This window comes from Ambystoma mexicanum, chromosome 12 (genome assembly GCF_040938575.1).
Source record: "Ambystoma mexicanum isolate Mex_15411 chromosome 12, UKY_AmexF1_1, whole genome shotgun sequence".
Classification (NCBI taxonomy): Eukaryota; Metazoa; Chordata; class Amphibia; order Caudata; family Ambystomatidae; genus Ambystoma; species Ambystoma mexicanum.
This window is the reverse complement of record NC_090936.1, coordinates 1,165,325,942-1,165,349,292: the sequence shown is the minus strand read 5'-3', so window position 1 is coordinate 1,165,349,292 and position 23,351 is coordinate 1,165,325,942. Positions and strand designations below refer to the sequence as shown.

Below are 23,351 nucleotides of genomic sequence, written 5' to 3'. Positions count from 1 at the left end.
CCAATTGCAGACAGTTTAGATGCATGTGCAACACTCTATGCGTAGCACGTTTTATCACGATCCAATGAGAAAGGGCGAAAAGACAAGACCAACGCGGACCGGAGAAAGATAACGAATGAGACGGCCATCTTGAAAGGGTAAACTATTCGTTTGTTTAGCCCATCCAGTATTAAACAGCATTCGTTTCGCGTGACTTTTAAATGCACTGGCGGTGCCAGTTCTATGCGCAGAGCAATTGGCCCTGCTTCTGCGTGATTTGTCTTCACCGAAGTGACCCTTTTCCACGTCCTTAGCGTTTACCGCCCCGTGGTGCAGGTCTTGTGCTCCTGAGTTGGTTTATTCGCGAAAGTCGACCTACTGATGGTAGTGGAGCTTCATGCCAGTGTATGGATCCCTTGAAGGAATAAGAGGTAGAGTGGCAGCTGCTGCAGCTGAGCAAATCCTGCATGTAATGCAACTCAGTAGAATCTTGTGGCTACACCAGCATGTGCCTGTCAGACATAGCAGCCAATCGTGTTTTTTGCCCTTGTGAAAAAATGCTAGCAGGGTGTTGGCATTTTTTTTTTTATTGTAAAATGATGCGGGTAGATCTGCCTCTGGAAGTGTGATTTGATAATCAGATACCACATTCACAATGCTCCACATTGAAAAATAAAGTGTAATCATGCAACTCTGCTGTGCCCTGCCTACTGGCCAATCTCAGCAGTTGGCCTGTAGCTTGACAACATGTCAGTTACAAAGTTACATACGTTTTTTCCTGCCAACAGCTCGATGTAACCCAAAGTTCCAGCAGCCTGGGTAGGCCTTTAGCTGTGGGCAACCCTGATTTAAAGGTCTGTAATTGTGTGCTTGCAGCGCCTGGTGGCAGATTAAAGGCTCAACAAAAGCTAGGTCTAGTTTTGGCATGGTGGCATAGCTGCCTAACCTCCGGAATTGTCCCAGGGCCACCAGGTTTTCATGCTCTTCTCTGGGTCACCAGGTAAGAGCACAACACCTCTAGGTTTATTAGGGGCTGCAATAAAATGCAGCCTTTGTTTTCCCTGAGCAGATATCACAGGGTTCCTGGGAGAGAGACACAATGCTCACAGGGCCCCCATGGGCAGTGTGTTAAGCACTCAACAACTCTTTGTAATAAGTGATAAGAATAGAGGCAGCATTACCTATTTTGCATCGGAAACCAAAATATTGCTCCACATAAATATTCAAGTCTGTGCCTTTTTTCAAAACAAAACCATTTTAAATGTTTCAATTCCATTATGTCAAATGGAAATGAGACAATTAAAATGTGATTGTTACGGGGCTTCAACTGTTGAGAGTATGTTTGCAGCACCTTAAAGTCTTTTTAAAGCTTGCATTACTTTGCATTCTGAAAGTTCTATTCCTCTACTCAAGTGGGCTGGCAGTGGTAGAAAGGTACAATGTATACCTTTTTTTGTGTAATATATTTCTATTTGGATTTATATATTTGTCAAGCTATTTTATTAGGAGTTCTGCACTCCGCCAGTGATTTTTGTAATTTTGAGTATTCTCAAAAGTGAAACATTAACACATACATCTACCAAATACAGCTGAGAAGATATGGTTACGTGTTTAAGTTGTAGACTGGTCTGAAATCCCGGCTTCCCAACTTAATTCAAGTGTGTGATCCTAGGCAAATAATTGCTGCATTTTTTTCTTTTTAGGAATCCTAACTCCAAATGTTAATTTGGCATGAGTGTGTGTGTATGTATGTGCCCACTTGTTTATGCAAGGGTGTATTAAGAACAGTTATAGTACTTATAGGTGTTATGAGAAGTGCACATGCCAGAGGCTGCAGAAATATCAGAATTTTTGATCTTCAAGTGTAGGCAGGTCTGCATGGTGGCCTCTGCGAATCTACAATTATACCGCCGCCATCACATTTTGGTTTCATTTTATTGTCTGCTTGATTGCAAGTGATTCATCTTGCTGATAGGTACTTCCATCCATGTATCATTGTCTGGGACGTAGTTTCATCCAAAACAACCATTTGGTTCCAGTTCAAGAAACACTCCTTTGGGAAGATTTGTCACCTTCTCCATGGGACACGAAGTCTCCCTGGCCGTTAGCTGGGAAGCTCTATTTCAAAAGTGAGCCCAGCCAGGACAATACAGAGCACGCAACCATGTTGCAATTAGCAGAGACTCTTTGATACGGTGTAGACAGAGGTGTGAGTTAGAGTAGTTGGAGGAAAGGCACCAGTCCACAGAAGTTTCCCACCATTTTTGATATTTCCAGGCTCCCACACTTCCTCTGCTCCTTCTATACTTCCTGCAGACAAAGCACTCTGCGACTGACATCACTAAGCAGAAGACTCTGAACATCTGGCATTGGACCCTTTACAGAATGTTAATGTTAAAGGACATTTGTACCGCGCACTATCACCACCGGAGTGGTCCCCTGGTGCTCTGGCGGCTCTGAAAGAGAAAGGGAGGGTGAGCTAAAAGGAAGAAGCTGGAAAAGTGCAAGAGAGCAGTGATGTGCTGTTGGCGGCCTCAGCCCGGTGGGTCTGTTGGCTGGGCCTGGGGTGTTTTTGGCCAGTAGTCGTCGTGTACTGTTGTGCGATTCTATGTGTGTTTTTGTTTTGTTGTTGCAATGTAGTGAAATTTCTGCGGTTTGTTGTGCTGTAGGTTTGTGGTTGTGTTTGGTTTGGAGTTTGAGAGGTGTATGCAGAAGGGGGAAATTGTTAGTGGGCTTGGTTAGTTGGTATGTTTATCCTGAATGGAGGCATTGGGCCTGCGTAGTCTCCCCAGATAGGGTGCGGGAGCACCCCTGCGCCTCTGTCCTGATCTGGGCCTGTCCGGCATTCGAGGTCCCTTTCACATATGGCCCCCCGCCTCCACCAGCCTCCCTCACAACCCCACATGTCCACCCTTCCTATTCATATGGCCAGTGCACCTGCCAATGTCCACAACTCGGCTAGTGTGGTGATTGCCCATCTAGAATGCTAGAAGGAGACTGTTATATTGAAGCCTGGAATACAAAGAAGACCAGCAACAGCTGGTCCAGGACAATGATCTTTATTGTAGGTCCCTGAAACACACTTAGGCATAAACCAATACACTATGCCACATTGCCCATTTAAAGGGGGGGGGACTACTCCCTGTGTTGAATCATCTTTGTACTACAGAAGAATTATTTCGCTTGAACCTTCATTGGGGGTTCAGCCTGCTCTAAAGTCCTCTTCCATAGAGATGAAGATAAAAGCCACAAGAATGGAGAAATACCCTTCCTTTAACAATACTTGAGGAACATTTAGGGTGATCTTCTGTCTGGACAAGGCCTCCTGCAAGCTGAGGCTATTAGTACCCAGTAACTTGCTCAGCGTCCTTCCCTGCTGGGAAGCACAGTCCTTGTGTTGTGCTTCGCAGCACAATGACTTACCGTGCTCCTAGAGACCATGGAATGCGTTCCCGAGCATCTAGAAATCAAGGAACAGCTCTGGACCCTGTGTTTCAGTCCTTTTGAGGCAGCTCAATAACTTTGCAATGCTTTTTGAGTTGCTGCAAGCACCCAGAGCTGTCTTTGACATTTTCCACTTTCAATCTGCCGTTGAGCCGCTGGCTCGACCTATCTCCTACCTGTGCTCCTGCCTTTGTTTAGCCAATCACCACTGAAGAACCAGATCACATAGTTGGACCTTTTTGAGCCGACTTGACTAATTCGAAACAAAGAAAATGCAGCTGGTTTGGTCTAACACCTCATACCTTGGTTTACATTTTGATGAATTAAAAAATAAACACTAATGGGGGTACATGGGTGAACAGCATGCAAGAGTGCCAGTAAATGGATAGCAAGGCAGACTTAAGGTTCACAGGGCTGATAACAATACCAAAAGACCCAATAGGGGGTGATAGAGAACATGCATTTAGGAGTGCAGAAGCCGAAGCAATCTGTAAATATAGAACAGTAATTACAGGTTTGAATACAGATCGTGAGATGATCTTGTTACTCTGAATGTTGAATTTTGCATAGGAAGAGGAATGATCGACCTGATACATTTGGGGTTGCTCTGTCTGTTTGTTATATTGTTTGAATTATGTAATGTCAAGACATGCTTGTCTTGCTGCTGGAAATCATTTTTGTTGAATCATTTGGCAATGAGGTGATATGGGTGGCTATTGTGAGTTGCAGTGTTACACAACAACAAAGAGGTGACAGACGGACATGTCTGTCATTTCGGCTGGTAATGCTTGTGGTTTAATCATTTTGCCATTAGGAGTTATGGGTGACAAATGTGAGTTGCAAAGCTACATAACAAGAAAGGGGTGATAGAGGAGACATTGAAACTCCACTGTCGCCACTGACATTAGAACCAGTAATCCCCGAGGTTTTGTGGGGATTTGTAAGTCGGGGTCCATTATCCCACATAACCATTCTTTAGGGAAGTACTTTTGCAGACCTTTGGTCATCTGTTGTAGTTGACTGGTAACCTCTCCCTAGAAGGATTCTAGCGTTAGACAGTCCCACTATATGTGTCTCCAGTCCCCCTTCCCAGAACACCCTTTCCAGCCTTCTTAGGTTGTGTTTGGGTCTATACAGTTTAGCCTTTCGGGTCTATAATGCCATTGGAGCATGACTTTGTACCATATTTCTCTGGTCTGTATGGATCTCGTGTGCTTGGTGATATTAACCCAGAGGTGTTGCCAGTGTGGTCTTGGAGTCACTTCCCCCAGTGTTTTCACCCAACTAGTATTATCTTCCGTTAGCCTTTCCTTTATCACCCTAAATTGGGTTGCCTCGTAATACTTTACGAATTTCGGAAGACCCAGTCCACCTTGTGCTTTGGGTGCCATTATAGTTTCCATGGCCAATCTCGTTTTTTTTATTTTACCATATAAATTGGGAGATGATTCTATCGATGGCCTTGAAGGACGTGTTCGGTACTGTTATAAGGAGCACTTGGAAAGGATATAATAACCTTGGTACTACGATCATTTAATTGTAGCTATTCTCCCTAGCCAAGAAATCCGTAGGTGCGTCCATACCTTGAGGCCCGCTTTTATTTTAGATAGGAGTGCCGGGTAGTTTTCTTCATATATTCCAGAGATTTGTGGTGTCTGTTTTATACCCAGGTAGGTGATGGTGCCCTTTGCTAAATTGAACGACCCTGCCGATATATTTTCCCGGTTATGCGCCCTCTAAGGTCCCAGTCACAAGAGTTCTGATTTGGTTTGGTTGATTTTTAACCCAGAGACCTTTTCAACCTCCTCCAGAACCCAGACCAGGGCCGGAAGAGAGGTGTCACCCTCCGTAAGGGTTAGCAGCATATCGTCTGCGAAGGCCGCTACCTTGTGATCCCCCCCTGAACTTTATAACTTGGATCGCCGGATTATTCCTAAACATAGCCAGGATTGGCTCTAAATGCATAGCGTACAGACGAGACGACAGCGGGGATCCCTGGCTTGTGCCACGAGTGATGGAGATCTTATTCGATAGATGGGAGTTCATTGCAATACTCATAGAGGTGTCTGCGTAACTTGCCTCTACCATCCGTATGAATTTAGGTCCCAGACCCATTTCGTGTAAAGCTTCCATCAGGAAAGACCACTCCACCTCGCCAAAGGGCTTTTCGGTGTCTAGCGCCAGCAGCAGTGCCTGTTCCTGCTTCACCCCCACCGTCTCTATTAGGTGGATCACTCGCCTTGTGTTATCTCAGGTGTGTCGTCCCTTTTATAAAGCCTGATTGGTCTGTATTTATCACCTCTGGGACAAGGGGCCAAGTGTAGCTGCTATCACCCCTGTGCAGATCTTGGCATCCAGGTTCAGTAAGGCTATGGGACGATAAGAGGTGCATGTCTTCAGGTCTTTATTAGGTTCAGGGAATACCGCTACTTTCGCCACCATCATTGATGGTGTCACTATTACCCACCCCCTTCCCAATAGAATTGAAGAGCTTTGTTAGTGTGGTGCTCAGTTTTTGGGTATATATCTGATAGAAGCTCTCCGGGAATCCATCCGGTCTCGGCGCTTTATTAGATGGAACCTCCTCTTTGGTTATATCCTCTTCGAGGTGGTCCCTATCTGGGGTAGTCATTTTGCATAGGTGGAGGTTGTTGAAATAAACTTTCACTATGGTGCAATCCAGGTATTCCGAGGAACACAAGTTCCCATAGAATTTCTCAAAAGAGCTTACAGTTGTCCCTGGATCCTTTACTGGCGTACCATCCTCCTGTCTAATACCTTGTATAGTGCATTTTGCTTCTGCCTTCCGTACTTGTCTCACTAATAGCCTCCCTGCTTTGTTGGCACCACCGTAGTACCGTTAACGTACCGACAGCAGCACCGTTTCTACATTTCGGGTCCTTTGTAGCTCGATCTGGGTTCTCCTTCAGGTGCCTCATCGCTGCTTTGTTATTGTTTCTCGTCACCTCTACCGTTGCCTCCTTTAGTCAGCTCTCTAACTCTTCTTCCATCGCTTTCCTCAGTCTTCATTTTCCAGTATTTCCCTGGGAAACGTCCGGGCCCATAGGCCCCTGTATTGGTCGTGCCTTGTCACTTTTACCGTCAGCGGTGCATGGTCTGATAGCGCTATAGCCCCAACTTGAATATGTTCGTCCTCCCCCAGGGTTGTTGCAGTCATCCACACATGGTCTATTCGGAATAGCATCTGGTATACCTGTGAAAAATGGATGTATCCATTTTCCATTCCCTTCCTGTGCCGCCAAGTATCCCTCAGGGCAAGATGTTCAAATGCCTCTCTCAGGGTCTCAGATACTGGTCGGTCCCCTCAGGATCTGCCTGCACTTCTGTCTATTGTGGGGTCCCATGCTAAGTTTAGGTCCCTAGTTAAAAAATCTCCCCGATTGCTATTTTTTCAAATTTCTGCAGGAACCCTCCTTGGCCTACATTATGAGAGTATATCGTGTCCCGGGTCACTGATTTGTGATCTATCAGTACTGTCACAAAGACATATCGCCCCTGAGGATCTCTCATAGTTTGCAGCACCTGTGCGTGAAGTGCGTCTCTAAGCCCAATTAGTACCCACGTCGTTTTCCCCAGGGCGTTCGCCTGGTATATTTGCGTGAAGTGGTGAAAGTGCGGGATTGTTTTATCAGATCTTTTTATGTGAGTTTCCTGTAGCATTATGACATCGGCCCTGATACGTTTCACTTGTCCCTCCACCTTTTTGTGCTTTACTGGGGCGTTCAACCCCCTGACATTATAGGATAATATATTTTGGCGCCAATTATCTCTTTGGGGCTTTGCTCTTATACCCTTCTCGTCTGTTACCAGTGATGTGTGGATGTTCATCCCGCCCTCACTCTTCTCCCTTGCCCCCTCACTCTTACCCTTCCCCTACCCTTCAACCTCCCGTCACCCTTACCCTGGTCAGGGTCTGTGGTCCCGAGAACCACGCCAGCTTCTAATCTGGGGTATCCGACCTAGTACATCCCCGGGGTTACTCCTGCGAGGGGTGAATTACACCCCTCTGGTGATTCCAAAAAACAAGCAGCCATGTCCCTCCGACTCAGCCCAAAATTATTGTCACAACATCCATTCCCGGGTGTAGTGTCTGTGGATTCCCTCCTTTCTAGACATTTCTCTTAATCATAGTGCTTCGGTTTTTAAAGATGGACCGAAAATATGTCTCGCTCTTGTATAGGTTTTGTATAGTGGTTTGCGCTAGATCTTGGTATAGCTGAACTGGGGAGCCAGTCACCTTGATCTCTGTACTAGCTCTGGCTGCTAGTAATATTTTTTCCTTCACTGCAAAAGACGTTAGCAACCAGATAATCGCGAGGCCGAAGACATAGTCCTATCCTCTACGGGCCTAATCTATGAATGCAATCAATTAGGATGTCTTCTGGACGCATGTCCATCAGAAGCTCCCCGAAGCATTGCTGCATTGTGCTTTTCAAATCCTCCTCTAGAGTCACCTCACGGAGGCCCTTCACACGGATGTTAGATCTACGGGAGCGGTTTTCCAGGTCTTCTGCTTGTATCTCTAGTTTGTGTGTCACTTTGGCCACCTGATCCGAGAGTTCACTATTTTGTCCGACCACTTTCGCGATGTTCAAAAGACCCTGCTCTGTCACATCTACTTTGGCTCCCAGGTCGTTGATCTCATGACACACTTCTTGTAGGGAGCTTCGTTAGTCCACTTGAATTTTGTTCAGTTGGTCTTGGAAGGAGTTAATCATTCTATCTTCCATGCCCTTCAGATTCTCCATTAAGTCCTCTTTGTTCTGGGTGGCCATTGTGTGTGAGTCTTCTCCCCTGTTTCCTGCTTTTTGGGAGGCTTCTGCGGCACTCTAGGCCCCTTCTTCTTGATGTTGGGCCCAGCAGCATTCTAGTGGTCCTGGTTGGGGGACATTGGGCGTTTTGCCTTTGCTTGGCGTGTTTTTTCTGCGTGCCCCTGCCATTTGGAGGATTTTACCCCTAGTTATCTGGGATGCAGCTCTTTCTCATCGCTGGGTATGGGGGCCTTCCCCACTCGCACTTGAACTCCTGTAGTGATCTGGAGTGTGAGGGGTCCATATTCCATTACCTTAAGTGTATTGATGATCTAGGTTGGTGAATCCCTCCTCTGCTGATGTTGCCTTTTATTTCCTCTCCTTTCACTGTTCGGGTAGAGAGCCCTTATTGGTGTGGAGGTGTGATCAGCTTCTTTGCTGCTCTGTTGGCCCAGGGCCTCCTGAGTTGTTTCTCCTTTTCCCCCTTGTCGCTATCCTCCAACCTTGAGTGATTGACTGCCCCTCCTGCCCTGGTGGGTGCTGTAGCATGGAGTGATTGGCTTCCCTGTGAGTATTAGTGGAGATTCCACCTGGGGGCTCTCAAGTTCCCTTTCCTTCCGGAGTGTTTTCTCCTTCCCGGTGTTTCTTTGGAGTCCCCAAGAGTCGAGAGTCAATTATTCCCCCCCCTCGGGTTGTCTCACTCCCTGTGCTTCCCAACCAGTGCCTGGTTCTCCTGTGTTATTTTCACCCGTCTGGGCCTGAGATTCATGCAGGAGTTGGCTGTTCCACTTCCTTGTTAATGTATTGCCCCGCAGCGCCCCTTGGGGGTGCTGTGCCTGCTCCTTACCGTTTCACGGGAGCGGGCCCCGGCGGCTTGTCGTTCGCTACTTTCCTCATGCTGTCAATCAGGCCCTCACCGCCTCCTCTCTGTCCCGCTGGGGCTTGCGGTATAGACACGCTGCATGTAGAGGCCCGGTGAGGGCAACTACGCTGTGTGGGCCCCCGCAGCGAGTGGATGCTGGCCTGCTCTCCTAGCTCCCCCCCTCTCACACCTCGCCGAGGGGAGGAGGGTGCCGGTATCTCCGGGTGATTCACTGAGGCAGCAGGTTCCTAGGCGACAGCTATCTTCTTAATTTCACAATCTCTGCAATGTATTTGCCGTTTTCTTCTTCACTCCATCTGAGGAAGGATCGTCTCCGCGTATTTACGGTATGGATATTAGTGCTTCATGTGAACCCGAGGGCCAGTTTCTTTAGGGCTTGCCGGAGGGCCTGAGAACGCGACCTCACCATACGGTGGCTGGCAGCCATCTTCGAATCCGGCCAAGGTTTTTAACAGGGTGTTGTAAGGGGAAGCTCTTCCCGCCTCGATGCTGAGCACCATCAAAGATGTTATACATAAACCTAGGTGAAACCAGAGGGAGTGTTCCTCATACAGGCCGATATTGCTCCTGAATACATATGTAAAGATACTGGCTGGGCTTCTGGGATGGAGGCTCAAGGGATATCTTCCAACACTGATCCATGGGGACCAGGTTGCCTTTATTCAGGCAAGACAGGGGTCGGAGAACATTAGAAAGGCTATCGATCTTATGCATGTGGCGCAGGGGGTGGACGTTGATGCTGCAGTGATCTCATTGGACTCAGAAAAGGCATTTGACCATGTTGGTCATATACAGGGATTGATATTTCGGTAGGCAGGGAGCTATTTAGCTCCTGCTTCTAGCATAGTAGAGCCTGTTTAGCTTGAAACCAACAGCTACCAGTAGCTATCTTTGGCTCCTATGGCCAACTGATGGCTTCCAAGTATGTAAATGTGACATTAGCGTTGGGTATTTGAGAATGCTGATAAAGAAGAATTAGAACACATCTAATACACATTTAAACACAATGGTTCATCCAAATGGACAAACAGTTAAAGTAGCATCTCTGGTAGCTCCTGGTTCGCCTGCAGTATCTCCTGCCTACAAGGTGATGCATGACACCCATGACCTAGTTTTATCTCCTGCTCATCGAATCTCAATTTCGAACCCTGATATATGTTCCAGGTCCTGGATAAGTTTTGGGTGCGGCCCTCTATGACTCAAAGGATGGCTGGACTGCTAGTTAACAGATCTCTCACTGCCTTATTCACGTTGACCAGAGGGACGAGGCAGGGATATTCCCTCGCTCCCCTGCTGTGTGCTGTGTCCCTAGAGCCCTTAGCAATAGCGGTCCGGGCTAACCCGACAATCAAGGGTATTCACTGTGGGGGAACGTCCTTTAAGCTGTCATTATTCACGGACGATACTTTGTCATATCTAGTGGATGTACACTCGTCCGTTCCCAAGTTTATGTCCCTGATTATGACCTTTGGACAGTTATCAGGACTTAAGATTAATATTCACAAATCTTGTATTATGCTGATTCGACTTGAGGGCTCCTGCTTGGAGAATAGGGTTCAGTTTAAGTGAATGAGAGTTGAAAAGGTCTGGGAGTCCAGATTCCCAGAGATTTTACCATGTTATTCTCCTTGAACTATACCCCAACGCTTGCGACACTAAGCAAGGATTTGGTGAGGCAGGCTCCCTGGGTGTTCTTATGGTATAGGAGAATGATTGCTGTTAAAATGAATGTTCTTCCTAGGCTGCTCGATCTCTTCTCGAGCCTGCCCACGGTGGTCCCTGAGGTGTATCTTTGAGAGCTGAAGTCTATGCTGGCCCTATCTGTTTGGCAGAACAGGATTAAACACTTGCTGCTAACATTGCCTAGGGACTTGGGGGCGGGAGGGGGGATTTGCTTACCCCGACCTACACACCTATTATAAGGTGGCCCAGTTGAGGGTGCTGGTGGAACATTTAATGGACGATCTGGGCAATTATTGGACCTTTCTGGAAGACGTTGCAGCAAACCCTAAAAAGATTAGAGATTATCTGTGGTCTCACTGCCAGCAATTCCCGGGAAGCTGCGATCGCACCCTAACCTTGGAGGTTCTATGGTTAGTATGGAAAGAATCCAAAATGAATTACCAGTTGTCCTCCTGGCCATCCTCGCTTTCCTCAGTGTGGGAGCCCCCAACAGACTTAGTGAAGCAGGGTTTTCGACACTCCCAGATTTGGTCAGATGGAGGAGTAGAGAGAGCGGGCCAGTTCTTTTCAAACAGTACTTTCATAGCCTATGAAGCCTTGTCCGATATCCCAGGGAAAGACACAATGTCTATATTTGACTATCTGAGGTTATGAGGATTGCTAACTGATGGAAATTTTGAAGGTCAACTTGTCTAGGAACTTTACGCAATTCCAGGTGGTGCTGGTTTTGGAAAGGAATCCTTTTGTGACTAGGGCTATGATCATGGCTGAGGTGGGGAGTAGACAAGATTTCAAGCAATGGTGGGAGAACTGGTTGGGTAAGGAAATCCCTGAGGAGACATGGTCAACGGTGGGAGAACTGGTTGGGGAAGGAAATCCCTGAGAAGATTTGGTCCAGGATTTAAAAAATTGCCTTTCATGGTAACTTTTTTTCATCCACAATCTAGCACAATTTTAAGGTTCTCCATGGATGGCATAGAGACCAGTTACATTTTCCAGGATGTTTCGGGGCTCTTCCCCACTTTGTATTCAGGCCTGCAGACAGCAGGGCACATGGTTCCATACGTGGTGAGATTGCCCAGTGATCCAGACCTACTGGGCAGAGGGCCATAGTTGGGTGAAGGAGGTTACGGGGGTCCCCCTACAGCTAGATCCCCTTCAGAACCTATTGGGAGTCCCTCCGGTGGCGAGTGGGGAAGTGAGGTTTCCAAAAGTATGAAAATCAATGCTATGAGCAAGTAGGATCAAACTGTCGCAAAAGTGAAAGTCCCCGGTAGCCCCCGACGGGGCGGTCTGGAATCAGAAACCTTGGGACATTTACACGATGGAGAAGCTAACTGCCATTGTGATTGGCAAGTGGGAACCTTTCATGAGGAGTGGGGCCCATTGATTGGTAAATGGGAAGTGTATTAAGAAGTGTGCAAGGGAGAAGAAGCTGATGTGGGGAGTGTGTCCCGGGACCCTGGGGGAGGACGTCCACCCCCGGAAGCACAAAGCTACCTAAAGTATTATATAACAGGTCTTCATGTGTAGAGCATGTACACACCTGGTCAACTTGGTATGGACAGTTGTACAATTTGTGTTGAGCATATCTGATTTTTGGTTGTTCACAGAAGCAAGCATCTCTTGAGTTTATGGGGGCTTGGGAGGGGGGAAATTCAGTTGTTATTGTGGTTGTTTTGCTATGAGTCATATGTGTTGTAACTGAAAAGTGTTTGACGAAATGATAATAAAATGTAAGTTAAAAAAAAAAGTCAATGGCTCAAATTGATCAAATTCCTATTATATGAACACAGAGCTCATTCTTACGTAGAGCTAATAGGGTGCACATATATGTGAAAATACAATGGTACTAAGTATTGGCACGCTTCCCGAAGGTGATTACCACTACTAGATGGCCAGAAAATGGATTACAGAGGGTTTCTTCGTAATGCCAGTATCTAAGCATCATAGCATAGCTTCAAATTGTTCTAACAGTTTATGGCTCCAATACAGAGAAGTCAAGGGTATGAAATCTGACACGAAAAATAGACAGTCAAATACAAAATCATTATATTAAATCAATATGAAGCTACGTCTTTCATTCATAATCCGAGCATTCTTAGAAAAAACCCTTTACACATATGAAAAATAAGCAACACTAATAATTTCAAAATGATCAATAGTTCACATTCCGATGTTTATCTATCCTAATAATAACTAAGATTAGAAAATATTCTGTTGGTATCCAGTGATAAAGTCGCCTCAGAAAAGATTGTCAGGGGGCGTCATTTCCCCAAATTTGCAGCCCCAAGAAAATATAGCGCTTCCCCACATATTCTAGGACTGGAGTTACAATAGTAAATAATACCCATCCTAGAATATGTGGGTGAAGGCTTTTAAGGGTGCAGGGAAATAAATTGCCTACCTGGCGTCTTTTTCCCAGGGGACACTTTTACATGGAATCATTCGGTTAAAAGAATCCATGTGTCCTAGTCGGCTACTACAGTTATAAATAAGAGAACAGATTCAGATATTCTTTAATTCTACCAGGAATAACATTGAATAACATGCCTGTCCATAGAAGTCGCACCTTGGCAGTTCCGAGGATGCACATCATCCTCTATGCCCAGGTGGGCATAATAGTGGTATCTACTGGCTCTACGGTGTCCTTGGACCTCTCGGCTCAATCCATTATTTTTGTGAGGGGCCTTATCCTGGCCAGCAATGTATCCTGGTTGCTTCTCATGGAATCCATCCGTGGCCTTCTTAGGATCCTTCTGTGTCTTTCAGATAAATGTCAACATTTTAGGATCTAGTTTCGGACCCTTTGCCATCCAGGTTTGTCTTTGGGCGTTTTGCTCTCAGGCACTGTCTGACAACCTTATCAATTGGCTTGTGCAACCTAATCTTCGTATACTCTGCGACCCAGGGGAATTGCTTTGTGAAACCTAGGCCTTTCGCCCTCAATTCAGGATTCTAAAAATTAGGTGGTGTTCTCTCCTGTCTTAATAAAGTGCATTCGGTAAGCTCCTGTAATCCTGATTGTCATCATCTTGTCCTATTGCGCAACTTGCTTGCCTCTCGCTGCCCACTCTGTCCTTCTCTAGTACCTCCCCTTCTCCCTTCGACCCTCTCCTCTCCCACCTACTCTATGGTGCTCTCTGTCTCTCCTATCTTCTCTAACTGCTTCTCTATTGACTATCCTGCTCTCCTCACTAAATCCGGTAGGAAGATGTTTAAAAAGGACATCTTGGTCTCCAACCCAGGCCTCCCTATCGCTGACACCTACACCAGTGCCTCCTCTAAGGAAACTCTCACCGACATCCTCTTTGTCGTTCCTTCACCAGACCTATGGACTATTCATATGGTCTCTGTGCTCTCTCCTTTCTCCTCTTCTCCCATTAATTGTGGCACCCGTTGGGACGCCCTCCAGGCCTCCTTCCATTCCTCTAAGGTCATCATTAATGTTTACTTGAATGGGACCGTCTTGGCCCTGGGCCCTCAGGCCGACCTTCACCTCTTTGATAGACGCTTCCCGTGCCTCATCAATTTCCTTTCTTCTCCTGCTGTCCCCTCTTTCCTTTCCACGGTGACCTTGCCTCCCCCTTCTGCCTCCTCATTGGCTAACTTGCCTTCTTCTTCCCTCCCTGCCCCCTCTCGGGCTCCTTCTACACCTCCAAAGGGCATACCTCTGACCTGTACCCCTCCCCGGAAGTCCTTCAAGGATGGCAACCTTCTCCATATTGCCACTCTAAACTCTCGCTCTGCTGTCAAACACTCCTCTGATATCTCCTGCCTTCTGGAAGAACTTGACCTTGATGTCCTCAGTCTCACCGAGACATGGTTCATGCCCAGCTCTGTCACTAGATTTGACACACTCCTACCTGACGGTTACAAGATCCTCTCTGCGCCCAAGTCCAACCGCTCCGGAGGGGGTGTAGCCCTGATCTTCCCTGAGTGGATTCCCGCTTCTGTCACTCCTACGCAGTTCTACTCCTCTTTTGAATGCCTCGTCTGCAGGCTCTCTCTCTCCCCTAGCCATTCCCTTACTGTGGCTACTATCTATCGGCCACCTGGTCAAATCTCCTCCTTCCTCTCTGAGTGGGCAGACCTCGCCTCCTCACTCCTGGCCTCAACCACTCAACTGCTCCTTCTTGGAGACTTCAACATCCACCTGGATGCCTCCTGTCCTCCCTCTGGACTCTTTCGCGACCTCTGTGACTCTCTCTCACTATTCTCCCCTCTGGCCCAACTCACTCAGCAGGGCACACTCTGGATGTTCTGATCTCCTCAGACATTCCCCTCTCCGTCCCTCTTTCCGCTCCTCTCTCCTGGAGTGATCACTTTCTCCTCTCCTACCACCTCACCCTCCCTACCCCTCAGGCCAAGCCGCCTCCATCACTGCCAACCACCTTCTCGGTCATCCAACCCATGAAGCGCATGTCAGTTGAGGCTTTTCGCCGCCACTTTCTCTCCCCCTCCTCCCTCTTTGGCTGACTCTCACCCTGACACAGCCCTCTCCACGCTCCACTCTGCTATATCTGATACTCTTGATATCCTTGCCCCTGTCATGAGAATCCGCCTGAAGCCGAAAGCCAAGTGCAACTCCTGGTACGACTCAGACCTCGTCACCCTAAAACGCAAGTGCAGGGTGGCCGAGAGGAAATGGCTTGCTTCATGTACATCTTCTGACAAACTGGCCTGCCGCCTGCTACAAAGGCAATACCGGCTCTCTGTCCTAACCAAGAAGAGAGCTCATATCCAAGCCCGCATCTCTGCGGCATTTAACAACTCGGCTGAACTCTTTAAAATCTGCAAGGAACTGGCCAATCCTGCTCCAGTCTCTACCTCTTCGGTCCTTTCCCAGGCCCTCTGCACAGCAATGGCTTCTCACTTCATCTCTAAAACTCAAGACATCCTGTCCTCACTCTCCTCCTATCCCCCCCCCTCCCTCTACTCCCTGCTCTCCCTCTGGCCTTTATACAGCCACCTCTCCTCGCTCCTTCTCTGCCTTTCCCGTTCTCCACAGACAAGGTTTCTAGGCAAGTCAGATCTATGGAATTCTCATTGAAGCAGGTTCACCCCTGTTCCCCCAAAACTATCAAGGACCACATCGACTCTCTGGCTCCTACCCTGGCTGATTTCTGCAATCACTCTTTCGCCACTGGAGTCTTCCCATCCCCCTGAAGCACTCCCTTGTGCACCCTCTTCTTAAGAAACCCTCTGCTGACCCCTTGTGCCCGGCTAGCTATCGCCCAATCTCCATCACTCCCTTCCTTGGCAAGCTCCTGAAGAAACTGGCCATCTCCCAGCTTAATCTCCACACTGAATCTGTTGGTTGTCTTTAGGGCTGTACCGAACTTCGGCTTCGAGTCCCTATTCTGCCGAAGTTCGGCTGAAATACAGCTATCCGGCTTTGGCAGAATAGTTTCTGTTTAGGGACTCGAAGCCGAAGTCCACTTTCTATGATTAGCTGCCCTCTCCCTGTTTGGGAGATGACAGCCAATCATAGAATGTTTGACAGTGTTCAGGCTGCAGAAGCCAAACAAGCTGTTTGCCTATTGGCTTCTGCAGTCTGACCACAGAGGAACCAGCCTAACGTGTTGAAATAGGAAGCGAGGGAAGGGAACAGTTCTTCCCTTCCCTCGCTTCCTATGCCAACAGACGGATTCCAGCAGATGCCCGGACCCAGAGAAATCACCAGGTAAGTGACCTCCCCCATACCCCCTCATCACGGTGAGGCCGCGGGGGTGCCCTGCACCCCCGCGGTCTCACCGCAGTAATTGCATGTATGCTGGTCGGGCCACCGGTGCAAAGCCGGTGGCCCGACGTTTATTTTGCATTGGGGGGCCGCTCCTACAGGAGCGGCCCCCCCAGACTCATGAGGCCGCCGGGGCACTTTGCCGACCCCGGCGGCCTCGATTTCCAATGTGCCCCCCCATCCCGCTCACCACGGTGAGGCCGCGGGGCCTCAGGGAACCCTCGCGGCCTCACCGCTATAATGTTGTGTTTGTCGGGCCACCGGTGCAAAGCCGGTGGCCCGACGTTTATTTTGCATTGGGGGGCCGCTCCTACAGGAGCGGCCCCCCAGACTCATGAGGCCGCCGGGGCACTTTGCCGACCCCGGCGGCCTCGATTTCCAATGTGCCCCCCCCATCCCCCTCACCACGCTGAGGCCGCGGGGGTGCCCTGCACCCCCGCGGTCTCACCGCAGTACCAGCAGGTATGCTGGTCGGGCCACCGGTGCAAAGCCGGTGGCCCGACATTTATTTTGCATTGGGGGGCCGCTCCTACAGGAGCGGCCCCCCCAGACTCATGAGGCCGCCGGGGCACTTTGCCGACCCCGGCGGCCTCGATTTCCAATGTGCCCCCCCTCACCCCTTGAGCACGGTGAGGCCGCGGGGCCACAGGGAACCCCCGCGGCCTCACCGCAATAATGTTGTGTTTGTCGGGCCACCGGGCCAAAGCCGGTGGCCCGAGATTGTATTGCATAGGGGGGCCGCGGCCCCCCCAGAGTTATGAGGCCGCCGGGGCACTTTGCCGACCCCGGCGGCCTCCATTTCTAATGTGTCCCCCATGCTCCCTCACCACGGTGAGGCCGCGGGGCCACAGGGAACCCCCACGGCCTCACCGCAATAATGTTGTGTTTGTCGGGCCACCGGGCCAAAGCCAGTGGCCCGAGATTGTATTGCATAGGGTGGCCGCGGCCCCCCCAGAGTTATGAGGCCGCCGGGGCACTTTGCCGACCCCGGCAGCCTCCATTTCTAATGTGTCCCCCATGCTCCCTCACCACGGTGAGGGAGCGGGGCCACAGGGAACCCCCGCGGCCTCACCGCAATAATGTTGTGTTTGTCGGGCCACCGGGCCAAAGCCGGTGGCCCAAGATTGTATTGCATAGGGGGGCCGCGGCCCCCCCAGAGTTATGAGGCCGCCGGGGCACTTTGCCGACCCCGGCGGCCTCCATTTCTAATGTGTCCCCCATGCTCCCTCACCACGGTGAGGCCGCGGGGCCACAGGGAACCCCCGCGGCCTCACCGCAATAATGTTGTGTTTGTCGGGCCACCGGGCCAAAGCCGGTGGCCCGAGATTGTATTGCATAGGGGGGCCTAAAAAAAAAAACTATTCGGCTCACTATTCGGCTCCGGCCGAATAGTTGACAAACTATTCGGTATCCGGCCGAATACTAAATATGCTATTCGGTACAGCCCTAGTTGTCTTCTTGACCATCAGTCTGGCTTCAGAGCTGCCAGAAGCACGGAAACTGCTCTCCTGAACATCTGTTAAGACCTGCTCTCCAACCTTGACTCCAACACCTAGTGTTGGAGTCAAGGTTGGAGAGCAGTGTCAACCTTGCCATCCTGCTCAACCGTCTCCGTGATAACCTGGGTATCACTGGTCAGGCTCTGGAGTGGCTGACTTCTTTCCTCTCCGACCGACCCTCCCAGGTCCAACTTGGGTCCTTCCTCTCAGCTATCTTTTTCTCTACCTGTGGTGTCCCCCAGAGGTCTAACCTCTCTCCCTGGCTGTTCAACCAATACCTTGCACTCCTGGCACACCGCATAGCTGTTCTCTGCCCCAACCTTCAGTTCTACGCGGATGACACCCAGCTCATCTTCAGGCTACCCTCGGCCACCTCCTCTACTTCCCTCATCTCTGACTGTCTGTCTGCTATCTGGGAGTTGTGTGCCGCCAATGACCTCTGCCTTAATGCCAGTAAAACTAAGATTCTCCTCATCGGCACACCCGCTCCCTCCTTTCCTGTAGCTCTCTGGCCGGCCTCTCTTGACCCCCTTCCTGTTCCCACCTACAAGGCTAAAAACCTCGGGTTCAACTTCCACTCCACACTCTCCTTCTCTCCTCACATCTCTGACGTCTCTAAGAAGTCACACTACCAGTTGCACCTCTTCAGCAGTATTCTTCCTTTTCTCTCCTTCCCCCAGAAGCTCACTGTCTCCAGAGCTCTGGTTCTCTCCAGGCTGGACTATTGCAACAGCCTCTTTCTAAATCTGCCTGCTTCTACTCTCTGCCCTCTGCAACTTATCCAGAACAAGACTGCGAGACTTGGCCTTGGCCTCAACCCCAGGGATCGCATCTCTCCAGGACTGAAATCTCTGCACTGGCTCCCAGTGGCTGCGAGGATTAAGTTCAAAACCCTCTGCATCGTCCACAAGGCCTTCTGGGGCCTGGGGCCTCAATACCTTCAACTCTCTTTTCCTAAATACCTTCCTTCTCGAGCTCTTCGCTCATCTGCCTCCAACTCCCTCAGGGTCAGTCGCTTCTCCAAGCAACGAGTTGGTGTCAGATCTTTCTTCGGCTGGGGCCTCCCTCTGGAACAGCCTCCCTGCCTCCCTGAAACCTGAGGAGAATCATCTTCAGTTCCGGAAGCACCTCAAAACCTTACCTGGCCACCCTCTGATCTCGGGCCCAGGTCTCTTCCCTCGGCAGTAGCACTCCTGTACTGCCTTCCTGGAAACCCCCGCACTTGGTGACTGTTTTCTGTACCCCTACGGTCCCACTACCAGCACTTAACACCTGTTGTCTGCACTTACCCTTTCACTTGCCACCTGCTGGCTGTACTTTTACTTATTGTTTATTTACTGTCTTATCCCATATACTGGACTGTCCTCTCCCCCTTACCCCCGCACTTCTCCTCCTACCCCTTCCCTTGCACTTGCGCGATCTGAATGACACCTGGCCTAGTAGGATCGCTGTCTGTCTTCCCTCTGTTCCTCCTCCCTTGCCTCGTCGCGCCTTGAAACACTTGTGTATAGGCACGTTATAAATGCCATATCATATCATATCATATCATATCAAGGCTGTACAATTGGAGAATCTGCAATGCTTGATGTTGTTAAGGTTCAAAATGTCCCTGTTCTCCTTCTCCGGATTCTGTCTCCCTTCTCTGTCAGATACTATCTCTCTTGCTCCTCTGTGGTGACCTCCCTCACTCTGCGCCAGCACTTATATGACCTCTTCTCATGGGCTGAGGACGAAATCTCGCCCTCTGAAATAGAATCAATTTCTACTAAATCCACTGTCATCTGATCCAAGAAGAACACTGTACTGTCATTCTCCCTCTGGCTAGTGGTCAAGGGTCTGGGCACTTTGTGGCCCAGTAAAAATGCCACCTTAAGCATATGGAATGCAGACTCTACATTAATTAATTAATTCATCTTTTATAACGCGCTATTTTACAGGAGACCAGTCTCTAAGCACAGGACCGGGATTCAATTCTGTGTTGCTCTGTGTGTCTTGCTTCCAAGACAAACGCATTGCCCCTGAGCTATCCTGCAGGCCCACAATAAGGTAAACTATCAAAAGAATCTTATGGAAAGAAACGAGTGGCACCTCTGTGAGGCTCTCAAACACTAACCCACGTCTGATCTGTCTCCAATTGGCTTTCCGGATATGTGCATGACAGATTTATTCTTTCTGAATAAAGACAGCATGGCTAGCCTGGACCTTCAAGCAAACTAAAAAGAGAAAATAAAGGCCTAGGCCTAGTCCCATCATGGGAAGTCTCTCCATAGGACCATAATGGGTGAGCGGACCTATGCTGGTGTTGAAGCTGGGGCTTACAGGACATCTTCCACTCTCCTTTCTGCAGACTTGTCTGTACTGCCCTGAGGTATGGGCACCTGTGTAGCCTGATCATGACCTGGTGTGATGTGGCAAACCTGTATAATATCCACATTTATTTATTCCAAGGAATTGCTCTGTTTGCTGAAACGTCAGAAAGTAAATAAGTTGGATATGAGTGGAGGGAGTTATCTCATTCCTATGCAGGCAAGCAAATACACTTCTGGTCCGCAGGCACACTGCATTGCAAACTGGCCACCCCTGTCATGGACCAAGTCTTTAGGAGAGTAGATGAATGGTGGAGAGAACAGAGGTGTCATTATTCAAGCAGTTAAGCTTCCAGTGAGCTCTGAATGGCCAGATGGGGCCAGGATTATTTTCAAATAATGCGACTAAAACACTTCCATAGTAGATCTCGTTGGCCAGGGAGTAGGGTTTTTCCTCACTCTGCTATAATTGACCAGACAGGAGCAGCCTGTGAAAACTATATTCATTGATGGAATGAAACTGGTAAAGCAGGAGAAAATGGGAGGGATTGAGGTGTGCAAGAAGGAGAGATGTTCTGGTCGGATCCATAGTAACCCAAGCCAAACGCCACTCTGATAACGCTGTTAGATAGAACGTGGGGTTCATGACACTTAGAAAGCAGGTTGTGAGGGAATGGTCATAATCGTATGAATCTTAATTTAATTAGGGAACTAAGGCTACAACCTCTAGTGATATGGCACGAGCGAGAGACAGATGAAAGCTAGTCATCCCTGATAGTGAGCTTGAGCTGATTTGTGATTTTTATTCTAGTTTATTGATTCTGGGAGGAGGGGTACTTGGTGGCTGTGATAGGTAGCTACATAACTGACCTATCATTGCACATTCAGGAGGTTAAAGTCTCTGTAAATGTGATCGTAAATGTGCTCGTTCCTCTTCCCTTTTCTCCCAATCTCCACTCTCCACACGATGATAACATTATTGTCCATGTTTTCTTTTCTCACTCACAGATACCATGTACCCAACTCCGCTGTATTCACACGTTGGACAAGCGCCTTTCTCTGACGTGTATGTCCCAGCTGAGGACACCTTCATTTTAATAGATGCTCTTGAAAGAGATGCAGAGGAACTAAAGAAACGGTAATTTATGTAATTGAACATATCAACAATATCTGTATGTTGCTATCTTTCAATGAATAAACCACCACAGTGGTCCCCATCCTGTCCCTCAGTGTACTTGAGTAACTTGCACTGTTGAAATAGGCACATGAAAGCTATGTAAGAATGGAACATCTCTAAAGTGCAACCTTTCTATGCAGCTATCCCAGCAAGATGACTTGCTACTCATTGAAGGAATACTGTCAAGTCTTGTGTATAAAAGGAAGCTTAGATCTATTCATAGTTGCAGGTAAATAGACATTGTAAGTAAACACCAGATGATAAATGGCACAAAGGGCATCCATCGACGGATCCAGTGCTCCACTAACTTTCCCAACAGTCACTCTCATAACACTTATGCAGCTCACACATCCATTATGCCGTGGCGCACAATATTCCATCTTTCATCCACACGACCACATCTCTCACATAGTCATTCCCACGCCCATGATGGATCTTGCATAATCATGTGTCTCTCCTTAACAGCAATGCAACATTTATCAGCACACCACTTCTGCCCTAACTGCAACCACACAATACCACACCAGTCATCACCACGTTGATACCCAGCAACATTCTTACTCGCAGGCCTGAAACAACACCATTTCTTGAGTGCCACTGCATTGTTGTGAAGTTTGTGGTAACGAGGACACTGTGTTGACGAGTGGTGTTGTATTACTATGATGTTTCTGTTAAGGTGAGGAACATTTGGTGATGTCATGGATATGGGCATGGATGCTGCGGTGTGAGTGATGCTGTCAGAGGACGAGGCCAGGGTGTGGCAAGCAGAGAGAGGATGGCTTGTGGGGAGTGACTAACCAAAACCTAAGTCCCACATCAGAACTGTGGGGCCCAGCAGCCAATCCCTATATCAGCTGCATCCCTGATTGAGGAGTATATTGGGGAGGAGAGAAAATGTGGATTGGTAAGCTGTAGAATCGGGACCATCAGAGAAGCCTAACAAGAGCCCTGTTAAGGCCTTGTGGTTGCTGTCTGTCTTTCTGTGGCTCCGGGTCTTCAATGTGACACTGTTACTCACCGCCTGTAGGACTGGCCGGGGCGTTGAGAGGAAGGAACACCAAATGGACCGGAACCTTCTGTCACTGCTGAGTATAGTCCAGAAAAGGACCCCTCAGACTGGACTGCCTCTCTTGAGGCAGCTCTTTAAGATAATGGACCCCCTTGACTGTGTAATAATAGAACAGGCAGGTTGGTGTATCACCCAAAAGAGCTGGGAGGAACCACACCGCCAGACCAAGCTGCAAAAAACACAAGGTACAGGTTAGAGGCAATAAATGAGAACATAAAGGGATTGATGGAAATCTAGGATGTGAGCGAGTACCTGAAGGAGGTTTGGCAGCTATTAGTTTAGGAGGAATTTTAAAGGAAAGAAAGAAAAGAAAAGGCTCAAAGTTGGAAGTTCTAGTTAGGTGGGTAATATTGATAGAAAAGTAAAGAGAAGGTTTTATCCCCTTATGGATGAAAGGAGGTCCAAAGAGAACACAATGGAGGTATAAAATAATAAACAGGGAAGGTTAGTAAGGTAGCTTCCCGAACGGCACGAGGGTCGCAACTAGATTTGGGATGGTGCAAGGAATCAGCATAGCGTCCAGCTTGCACTATGAGGTATCCACAAAGTCTATTCACAGAAGACTGCAGTATGTTAAGAAGACAAGTCACAATGGCTGAAAATATATTACCGTAATTAGTAAGAAGCGTAATCAGGAAACAGAGGAAGCGGTAGTCCAGCCAATGCTTGAAATGTAAACCGGAGAACCGGATCAACAAGTGTAACGTAATACATAACCAGCGGGAAGGAGAGACATAGTCAAATAAGGGCCAGACAACAGGCAGGTCATAAAGCGTTCTGAGGAGAAAAACTGTCC

The 23,351-nt window shown here is 48.5% G+C and overlaps 1 protein-coding gene across 6 annotated transcripts in view; it reads left to right on the top strand.

Moving 5' to 3' along the window:
• The window catches only part of N6AMT1 (N-6 adenine-specific DNA methyltransferase 1), a 454,595-nt gene that overhangs the window by 196,838 nt on the left and 234,406 nt on the right, over positions 1-23,351 (top strand). For 2 of the 6 annotated variants that reach the window (XM_069629785.1, XM_069629784.1), the window contains exon 4: positions 21,318-21,447. In XM_069629785.1, the coding sequence (XP_069485886.1) occupies positions 21,318-21,447 (130 nt within the window). The other 4 variants (XM_069629788.1, XM_069629786.1, XM_069629789.1 and 1 more) reach the window with 4 other exon arrangements.